The sequence below is a fragment of the Hevea brasiliensis genome, chromosome 14 (genome assembly GCF_030052815.1).
Source record: "Hevea brasiliensis isolate MT/VB/25A 57/8 chromosome 14, ASM3005281v1, whole genome shotgun sequence".
NCBI lineage: Eukaryota > Viridiplantae > Streptophyta > Magnoliopsida > Malpighiales > Euphorbiaceae > Hevea > Hevea brasiliensis.
Window position 1 is genome coordinate 18930578 of NC_079506.1, and position 10213 is coordinate 18940790.

The window sequence follows — 10213 nt, forward strand, 5'->3', positions numbered from 1 at the left end:
ATTATTATTTTAATTATCATCTAAATATATTATAAAAATATAATAACATCATTGTAATAATTTATTTTTTAGAAAGAGAAAGATTTATGAACATCTGAAAGAGTTGAAATTATATTTATAAATATCATATAATAATTTAAAAATATATTTTATAAAATAAAACACAGGGGCTATAAAAATTAGCGTAATATCTTTGACAGCTTATTACCTACTGTCCGTACACCTTCAAGCTGATTTATTATTTTACACCCTTTCAGGTAAGCAAGACCTTTGACAGCTTATTTTGTTTTGGTGGGAAGTTTCTCAGAAACTGCTCAACACGTTCAACTTCTCTTTTTCGAGAAATTCTGAAAGGACGTCGCACATTTTTTTAGTTGCTGTTGGAAGAGGTCAATCCTGTCTTGTCTTTAACCCGCAGACTCTCTTTATTTACAGCAGATGCCACGGGAATTCTGGTTGTTCATTGTCTGGTCTCCTTTTTGATATTTTTCCTGGTTTTTGGCTAATTTCTTTATCTGTTTCTTATTTCAGGCTTTCTTGCAATTTTTCAACCCTTTCAATGAGGTAAAGCATCTGTTTTATTGCCTGTATTTTACTCATTCTTCTGAGTTGGTTGGCGGATGTGTTTATTTTAGGATTGCTTGTTGCGTTGAAATATTGAAATTTTTACTTGTATATATATATATATATATATATATATATATTGAAGTTTTAGGGATTGATGAATGGTGAATTTGGAGTTTTGGGAACTTCAGTGAGGATTATTGGGTTTCTCATACATTCGGTGATCAATTCTGATTTTGGTTATTTTCTTGGATATATAGTGCTGGCTCTGTGTTGTTTTTAGGAATTTTTCAATTTTATTTGATTCACTGACGGCCTCATCTCTGATTTTGGATTAAATAGGAAGGAAAGTTTGTTGCACTATCTGGGACTCAAATTCATTTGTTTGCAAATTTAAGTTAGGAGTTGGTACATTGGATTGGCTGTAAAAGCTATGGATCTAGGTAGGGAACGTTCAATAGGAGATGGGGATTCAGAGGAGATGGACAGAGAACCTTCTGGGGACACTCCTCTTATGGGTGCCCCCTTCTATCAATCCCGTTTTCCAGGCATGGTGAGACAGAAAGCCTATATATTTGATGGTTTTGGAAATTATTTCAACAAAGAATGGGATCTTGCTGAAGGCAGAGGCAATGAATTCTGTTGGTACCATGTAGAACTTCCAAAAAGTAACCAGAAACTATCACTGTCAGCACAATGCCTCATTGATGTTCTTTGCCCTCCTTTGAAGCTCCAAGACATTTTGGCACTAGTTAGCAATGGACCATATTGTACTCATGTTGATGGGGCTCTTGTGTTTAGAGTTAATTCTCCTGGCCCTCCTTCTAGTGATTTTACGTTTAGATTAGCTGCTAGAGTTACTGAGAATTCAGTAATTACTGTCTCATTAGGTCGGGTTCCAAGATTGGGTTTCTCGCCAATAGGTCAGTCTCTACTCTCGGAGATTCCTAGTGTGGAGAGTCCCCCTTCCCATGAAGGGGAGCAAAAGGAACACGGTGGAATTGTGATTAAGGAGCATGTTCTTGAGTTCTTACTAACAATGAACCACTCTGAGGAGGCTGATAATCCTGTTCCAAGAAGCGTCTCAAATCTTGTTGTTCACATTATTGACACACATATTGATCACCTTCAAGATGTGGTGACTAAACTTGAGATAGAGCTAGATTCTGTGGAGATTGAACTTGACAAAGGTAAATTTGAGTTTCCCTACATTATTTTGCTTCACTTTTTAATGCTTACTAATTAGAGAACTAGTGTTTAAGAAGATGGTTAAAACTGTATGGTTGTGGTTCTTGGTTAAGCCATTGCCCATTGTGTTCATGGTTCTTTTATGCTTATATTTATTAACGTCATTTTCTAAGAACAATAAAGCGGTAATTATTTTAATGATCTTCAAGGATTGTTGCTGTATTGTTCACGTCCTTGTTTTAAACATTTAACTATTTTTTTGGAGAAGTTTAGTCTCTTTATATTCTGTCTTTCCTGTTGAAATCTGGCAGAACAAATAAAACCTGGGTATATCAAACATCATAGATCCTGAAATATCGCAAACTTTAATGTTTTTCTTCAAATCTACATGCTTGAAATAAAGAATTACGAGTCTAACTTTATCTCATCAGAGATATAGCAGTTGGTAGTTTAAGAAATGTTATAACTAAAGTTATTCTTTAATTTCTCAGGCTTTTCTGATAATTTCTTTTAAATGATAAATATTTGTTTAGATTGTCTAATTTCAGAGATCTTTTAATAGGGCATCATATTATTCTTTTCCAAATATCTAGAGGCATAGCAATAAGCTACCCATGTCAAAAAAAAAAGGTCCAACATTGTGGAAACTCTTCATCACAGTGACATGTTTTTAAATTAGTGCACTCGCTGATCTAGACCTTCACTAATTTGCACAACCAGGGAAATGAAAACACAATATTGTTTCTTGTGACATCACTTAAGTTTCTTTATTATCAGATGGTTACATGTGGCTATGGTTGAACCTATATGAAGCTTCTATGCAGGTGATATGCTCTTTGGGCTTTTGATCATATGTTGATTTTGATGTGTGATTATTGTATACAGTCAACAAATCTGATAGATCAGTTCCCATCTCCAAATAAAATAAAAAACTTAATTTGGTCTAATTCTGATAATATGTCTTCTTACAAAATACTTATAATAGTGAGTAATATTAGCCCAGCTTGGAAGATTGAAAGATATTTTCAGATGAGAGGTTGGCTGAACTGTAATTGGTACCAAAATATTCAAACTTTGAGTGTGGCATCTAATTATGTATACTCTTATGAAGCTATCATGACATATAAATTTAAATTAAGAATAATTAGGTCAGCAGTTTGATGCTTTTAGTGTCAGCATCTTCATACCAATTGATTTCTGAATTAGTAAATACTTGGTCCGGGCCAGTTTTATGCTTTATTCAATTGTAGAGGTTGCTTCTTTGTCTATGGTTGACAATGTTTGCTGTTTGAATTTGCATGCTTTATTTTAACTCTTGCAGTGAAGCTAAGCATTTTTTTGGTGATGTATTTGCAGGTGGTTATACTTTGAAGAAACAAATGCTTGACGATAGAAGATTCCCTAAAATGCATCTTAATCTACAACGTCTACTGCAGGTAGTTTCTCTCTGCCAATCTTCCTTACTAGGAACAGAAATTTTGGAAGAGAAGTTTAATTAATTAGTTGCTTGATAGTCAAAACGTAGTTAAGCGTTTGTGTAGTAAGTATGCAAATTCAAGTCTAGAAATAGAACAGCAGAAAACATGAAGCTTGAAGCTTGCAGCTTTTGACCAATTTAGTTAGTGTTGGGGTTTTTTTTTTTTTTTTTTCTGGCTTAAGCCTTTCAGTTTTTACATCGGCCAGTATAATTTTCTAGCCCATTTAACCTTCACCAACAACGTCATGCCTACTATAGTGGATATATTTTTATTCTTGATGTTCTTTGATCATTTTAAGGAATATAAATGGATAGGAGTTTGTTATTTTGTTTGGCTCTAATAAATATGAAACTAAATAATTGCATTAAGACATTGTATTTTAACTGAACCTAGGTGATTGCATATGGGGAGCAAGTATTTCCACGAGTAAAAGAAAAATGCTCGCCAAAAAGATGGTTTTCCATTGAAGACATTAATTCTCTAGAAGAGTTAATTGGACAGCTGAGAAGGCTAAAAGAGAATGCGGGGTTTATTGCAAATCGTATCACAGCAATTCAGGCCAGTCTGGATAGCTGGCAATCTGAGCAAATAAATAGGAAACTGTATTATCTTTCTTTCCTTTCAATTGTGTTCCTTCCACTGTCTGTGATCACTGGAGGTAAATGTTACTTTCTTATCCATAAAATCTTTGGTTAGCTTAAAATCTTCCAACCATGATTTTGAGAAGCTTCTTATATCAATCACTCTTTCTGCAATCTCCTGACAGTGTTTGGCATGAATGTGGGAGGAGTTCCATGGACAGGGCAAAAGGACCCAGAGTTGCAAGATGGATTCCGTAATGTAATGTTCCTCTGTCTGGTAATGTTAATTCTCCTGCTGCTGTGTTTCCTTTTCCCTTCACTTTACGTACGTTTAGCTGCTTGGAGGAGGAGGTGGGCTACAAGAAGAAGCTGGTCCTTCAACAGGAAGTCATTTCTTTACAGAACCCATGGGGGTGAAGAAAGAGGTGGTTACCTTCGCATTTGAGCAAGTAATCAACAATAATCTGATAATATCACTGCATGTATTGGTTCAGGCTGATTCACCTTGATTTACTTCAGTCACACAATTTATCTTCTGAACTAGTAAATGGTTCTTGAATGACAAGTGCCTTCTCACATATAGCCATTAGACAATCATCAGTAAAATTATTGACCCATTGCCTAGAAAATTCAATTCTTTACACAAATTTTCAGTATGGTGGAAATTTAGGTGAGCCTGTTTCCTAATTGATTCTGTTGGTATTCAAACTTCGATTGTAACTTACTGATCTTTTTGAAACCTTTGAAGACAATGTACAGGTTATAACATCTACCTTTCTTAATGTACATTCGTTGTTTTCTCTTTTTTCAAAATCATGATGTCATCATCTAACTAGATCTTCAGTCTTGAACTAATGGTAAAGTATCGAGATTGAGGTTTTAGGAACAAACAGGTTCTTGGTTTGGTTCCCGCTGACATTGGGTTATTTTGATATTATGCAGTTGTTTATTAAATTAGCTACACCATACCAGGATTCTTTCCTCCTGAATTAATTGTAAGCTTGAATTTAAATGTTGGTAATTTGATTTCAGATTACCAGCTGATCTTTCTGCTGGTAATTATAGAAAATCCGTTAGTAAATAGAATCATCAGTAGATTACCAACGCAACGTTAATAATTCATTGACCAACTCATTACCAACTGGTAATTTGCCATTCACTATTAATCCAAAGGAAAAAAAAAAATCAAACATAATAATAAATTAATAACAAAAAATTTGCTGTTAAAAATACTAAATAAGTATTATTAAAAAATAATTTATTAATAGAAACTATAAATAACATTGTATTATAAATATATTATAATAAAATTACCTATAAAAAATTTATATAAAACTAGTAAAAAAATATAATTTTTAAAAATAACAAAAAAAATATTTTTAAGAAATAAATTATATTAGTAAAAAAATTTATTAAAATATACTATTTATATAACTGAAAAAATGTTATAAATGTTGAGAAATAAAAAATTGAACAAGAAAAAGGAAAATGAAGATGAGGAAAAGATAGTGAAAAAGATGAAGAAAAACAGAGAATAAAGAGTGAAATTAAAAAGAAAATGAGAAAAGAAAATTAATAAATAAAAATTATAGATAAGAAAAATGAAATGAGGGAAAAACAAAATGAAGATTAAAAACAGATAATAAAAGAAATGAAAGAAACAGAAAGTGAAATTAAGAAAAAAATTAAAAAAAATAAAAAGAAAAAAATATAATAAAAAATAAATGAGTAAAAAAATTAAAAAAAAAAAAAGTTAAAGCAGACTTTAAAAAGAATGGTTGAATAAAAGGCATATGGACATATATATTTAAACCACGTGGCAGTACATGACCGGAGGACCATTTGTTGTTGTTACCAAATCAGTTACAGGTTATGCTAAAACTCTGTCGTTTTAGTTTAAAAATTCCTCTCAACGACATCGTATAGATCCACAGGTAGAGTTGGGTTCAGTTTCGGGTCGTCTAGAATTTTCTTTCCCAAGCTAGAAAGCTCCCTTTAGCCTCGTAAAGCCGACCCAGCAAAACCCTAAACCCTGAAAACCCATTAAAATCCAACTCAGTTATCTCTTCTCCCTCTAGTCTTGCAATTCTGATATCCACCCGATGTCCACCGCAGCTCTCATACGCTCGTTGCGACGTCGTGACGTCGCCTCCGCCCCCATCTCTGCTTACAAGTGTGTGCGTCTCGAAACCACCTTCTTTTATCTATCTAGATAATCTTCTCACAATTCATTTTCAGCTTTCTTAGATTTCCTTTAATGGATCTGTGAAAGTTGTTATTGTTCATGAAAATAGTGTTTTTTTTTTTTTACCTGAGGATGATTCCAATGTGTGGTTGAGCTAAATTTGTGATCTGATTTTTTTTTTTTTTATTTTGGGTGCAAATTAGCAAGTTTCATGAAGTTTGGTTAGTTTGATTTGGTTTGGCCACTTTGGAATTGCATGTTATGGATCAGCGTTTTATAGGATTGAAAATTGCTAATCGATCCATTCAAACTGTGCCAATTTCTGAAATGAAGTTTTACTATCTGAAATGAAGTGTTACGATAATAAACTTATATTATATGAATTGCAAACATGGCTTTGAATAATTTGTTAAGTGTTAATGGCCAATTCTAGTTGTTGGAATTATAGTTTATGCTAGGAGCACTTTACTATTGCGTATTTTTTAGTAAGCTCTGGAATAATAGAGCTTTGGATGCCCTGGTTATTTTTGGAGGAAGTTTTACACGACGAACTTTTTTTTATATGAAGAAGTTGTTTGTCGTATTTTTTTTTTCCTGTTGTTTGTTGTTGTTTATTCTGAATGTTTCTGTTGATACTGCCAATTAATTGCAATTACATTGTCTATTATGCAGTTAACTGGCAATTTGAAACCATCATGGGCCCCTTCTAACCTTGGTTTTAATTGGGCAAGTTTGTCAAGAGCTTTCAGGTAATGTAAACATCATGGTTTCATTTTGTAATGCAGAAATTTACGTTCTGTGCTTGCTGAAATCTGAATATCTCCTCATTTATGTAGTGCAAAACCGGCCGGCAACGATGTTATTGGTATTGACTTGGGTACAACTAATTCTTGTGTTGCTGTCATGGAGGGGAAGGTAAGAATAATGTTTTGATTCTTCTGAACGAAATATATTTTCTGTTTTTGGTTTATTGTGCTATTTTCTGATTGGTTTTGATATCATGTACAGAATCCTAAAGTCATTGAAAATTCTGAAGGATCTAGGACCACCCCTTCAGTGGTTGCCTTCAACCAGAAGGGAGAGCTACTTATGGGTACTCCAGCAAAGCGGCAGGCTGTGACTAATCCAACCAACACAATTTTTGGAACTAAGCGATTGATTGGTAGGAGGTTCGATGATCCTCAGACCCAGAAAGAGATGAAAATGGTTCCATACAAGATAGTAAGGGCACCAAATGGAGATGCATGGGTTGAGGCCAATGGGCAGCAGTATTCCCCTAGCCAGATTGGTGCCTTCGTTTTGACCAAGATGAAAGAAACTGCAGAGTCTTACCTTGGAAAGACAGTTACAAAAGCTGTTATCACTGTACCAGCCTATTTCAATGATGCTCAAAGACAAGCAACAAAGGATGCTGGGAGAATTGCTGGCCTTGATGTGCAAAGAATCATTAATGAGCCCACTGCAGCTGCGCTTTCCTATGGTATGAACAACAAGGAGGGTCTAATAGCAGTTTTTGACCTTGGTGGTGGGACATTTGATGTTTCAATTTTAGAGATCTCTAATGGTGTTTTTGAGGTATATGCTGTTTCACTTTTTAGCATGGTTTATAGTTTATATACTTTGGAAGCTTGCTAATGAGTGGCTTGCATTTAGGTGAAAGCAACAAATGGCGACACATTCTTGGGAGGAGAGGACTTTGACAATGCACTGCTGGAGTTCTTAGTGAGTGAATTCAAGAGAACTGAGGGCATTGATCTAACAAAGGACAGGCTGGCTCTGCAGAGGCTTCGGGAAGCAGCTGAAAAGGCTAAGATAGAGCTCTCATCAACAACCCAGACTGAAATCAACTTGCCATTTATCACAGCTGATGCATCTGGTGCCAAACATCTAAACATTACTCTAACTAGATCCAAATTTGAAAGTTTGGTAAATCACTTGATTGAAAAGACGAGGGATCCGTGCAAGAACTGTTTGAAGGATGCTGCCATAACCACCAAGGATGTTGATGAGGTTCTCCTTGTTGGAGGAATGACCCGTGTGCCCAAGGTTCAAGAAGTTGTAGCAGAGATCTTTGGAAAGAGTCCGAGCAAAGGAGTAAATCCTGATGAAGCAGTTGCTATGGGAGCTGCAATCCAGGGTGGTATTCTTCGTGGAGATGTCAAAGAGCTGCTTCTTCTGGATGTCACTCCTCTATCCCTTGGTATCGAGACTCTTGGTGGGATATTCACAAGGTTGATCAACAGGAACACAACAATTCCTACTAAGAAGAGTCAGGTGAGGCTTTGGCATTAAATTTATTGTTAATTAATCATTTCAATAATGAGTGTGGGGAACACAATTTACTGCTGTAGACTTGTGAGAAAATAGATATTCATGGTCTCTCTTGGTTTTTCCTCCGTTCAAAAGTAACATGATTTTTTTTTTTCAGTGGACATGTAACAGATGTTCACTTTAATGTGACACTTCGTTAAAATGAGGATAAACGGTTAAATTTACCTAGTCTGTCCTAGTAGTACATTTACAGATAATTTAAGAGGTTTGTATTGCAATGTCGTTATAGTTTATTTTATATGATGATTCTGTAGTTTACGTATCTGACTGGTGCTTCTTTGACCACAGGTCTTCTCTACAGCAGCCGATAACCAGACGCAGGTTGGTATCAAGGTGCTCCAAGGTGAGCGTGAAATGGCATCCGACAACAAGCTTTTGGGAGAGTTTGAACTTGTGGGTATTCCACCAGCGCCAAGGGGTATGCCTCAGATTGAGGTGACATTTGATATTGATGCCAATGGTATTGTCACTGTTTCTGCCAAGGACAAGTCTACTGGAAAAGAACAACAGATCACCATCCGATCATCTGGTGGTCTTTCAGAAGATGAGATTGAGAAGATGGTCAAGGAGGCTGAGCAATTTGCTCAGAAAGATCAGGAAAGAAAGGCTTTGATTGACATCAAAAATAGTGCAGACACCACGATCTACAGCATTGAGAAGAGTTTGAATGAGTATAGGGACAAGATTCCTGCTGAAGTTGCCAAGGAGATTGAGGATGCTGTTGCAGAATTGAGGAAGGCAATGGCTGGAGATAATATTGATGAGATCAAATCCAAACTTGACGCTGCAAACAAAGCTGTGTCAAAGATTGGAGAGCACATGTCCAAGGGCAGTGGTGGGGATGGTGCATCTGGTGGTTCCCAGGGTGGCAACCAGACTCCCGAAGCAGAGTATGAGGAGGTGAAGAAGTGAGTGTTTAACTGGAAGCTTTGATAGTTTCATTTGAAAGGTCTAAAACCACATCTAAAGATGAATCTTGGAAATTTTATTCTCTTTAGATTATGTGGTTTCAGTTTGTTTTTCCTCCCTTTGTTTTTGTATCTAAATGGTGGAGGTTGAATGTATTACCAAGTCCTTTTGTTCATTTGAAAACTGCGTATGGTGGGTGATCCCCACTTTAGTATATTTTAGTATATCAATAAACAAATTTTTCTAAACTTACTGTGTACTTCTTTGAGATTATAGTACTTTTTTTTTTCTTTTTACCAAAAGAAGATAAAATCCTCTTGGATGGTTTGATCCTGGGTTTGAAGCTTTAGAAGGTTTAGAAACTTTGATGTCAATGGAGCTGTCTACGCATTCATTTTTGGAATTTTCTTCTCCCTTCTGTGGTGGATATTGGCACCACTTATGGTAAGGTAGCCGAGAAGCATCCTTGTATTGGCAGAGAAAGGTCATGTTTATTGTTCTGCTCCAAAATGATGGGAATTATTGATCTAGGGTTTTATGTAATAAGTCAAGCTATAAGATGATTTGATGGAGAACTTGCCTATAATCTTTTACTTATTTAATTGAAGGTCATCACATTGCCCCTGCTTATTTCCTTTGGTTTTTCTTTCGTTGACATCTTTCAAAACAGCTGATCTTTCCAGTCCCATCGATGTAAGGGAAGATGATGGTTTTCTCTCCCAGTTAAGGTTCAAGCCCTCCCTCACCTGGATTGAGAGTATATTGGTTTTGGTTTTACAAGTATAGGCAACGTGGAGAGGGTTATTTCAGACGCGACCTGCATTGTGGAAACGGTTTTTTTTTATAGGCGCTTTGGCTCTTTGTGTTGCTGGTGGTATGGATCACTGTGCAGTATTTCCGATGGTGACGAGCCTGAGATGATTGGTGGTGTGCTGCTCTGTTTGATTCTCATTATATACCTAGGGTTTCTAGGATAG

At 35.6% G+C, this 10213-nt stretch overlaps 2 protein-coding genes across 9 annotated transcripts; both read left to right on the top strand.

Annotated features, from left to right (window-relative positions):
* The first annotated feature begins 255 nt into the window (after window positions 1-255).
* LOC110640986 (uncharacterized) lies at window positions 256-4597 on the top strand. Of its 7 annotated transcripts, none has more exons than XM_021792570.2 (7): window positions 256-389; window positions 532-564; window positions 710-784; window positions 907-1754; window positions 3109-3188; window positions 3624-3888; window positions 3997-4597. In XM_021792570.2, exons 4-7 carry the CDS (start codon window positions 998-1000, stop codon window positions 4254-4256), a joined length of 1362 nt encoding a protein of 453 aa, XP_021648262.2. In that variant the 5' UTR covers window positions 256-389; window positions 532-564; window positions 710-784; window positions 907-997; the 3' UTR covers window positions 4257-4597. The 7 variants fall into 7 exon arrangements, with proteins under 7 accessions (XP_021648262.2, XP_021648259.2, XP_057990805.1 ...); XM_058134822.1 differs by having other exon boundaries at window positions 301-455; XM_021792567.2 differs by having other exon boundaries at window positions 710-1754.
* A 1198-nt stretch (window positions 4598-5795) lies between these two features.
* On the top strand, window positions 5796-9484 carry LOC110640980 (heat shock 70 kDa protein, mitochondrial). 2 transcript variants are annotated; one of them, XM_021792558.2, is made up of 6 exons: window positions 5796-5988; window positions 6669-6745; window positions 6833-6911; window positions 7005-7571; window positions 7650-8270; window positions 8616-9484. In XM_021792558.2, exons 1-6 carry the CDS (start codon window positions 5914-5916, stop codon window positions 9237-9239), a joined length of 2043 nt encoding a protein of 680 aa, XP_021648250.2. In that variant the 5' UTR covers window positions 5796-5913; the 3' UTR covers window positions 9240-9484. The 2 variants fall into 2 exon arrangements, with proteins under 2 accessions (XP_021648250.2, XP_021648251.2); XM_021792559.2 differs by having other exon boundaries at window positions 5838-5984.
* The last annotated feature ends 729 nt before the right edge of the window (window positions 9485-10213 follow it).

Coding starts and splice junctions, on each gene's coding strand:
- LOC110640986 (XM_021792567.2), top strand. CDS start 998: ATGGATCTAGGTAGGGAACGTTCAATAGGAGATGGGGATTCAGAGGAG. Junction 3,189..3,623: donor ATCTACAACGTCTACTGCAG/GTAGTTTCTCTC, acceptor AACTGAACCTAG/GTGATTGCATATGGGGAGCA. Junction 3,889..3,996: donor ACTGTCTGTGATCACTGGAG/GTAAATGTTACT, acceptor ATCTCCTGACAG/TGTTTGGCATGAATGTGGGA.
- LOC110640980 (XM_021792558.2), top strand. CDS start 5,914: ATGTCCACCGCAGCTCTCATACGCTCGTTGCGACGTCGTGACGTCGCC. Junction 6,912..7,004: donor TTGCTGTCATGGAGGGGAAG/GTAAGAATAATG, acceptor TATCATGTACAG/AATCCTAAAGTCATTGAAAA. Junction 7,572..7,649: donor TCTCTAATGGTGTTTTTGAG/GTATATGCTGTT, acceptor GCTTGCATTTAG/GTGAAAGCAACAAATGGCGA.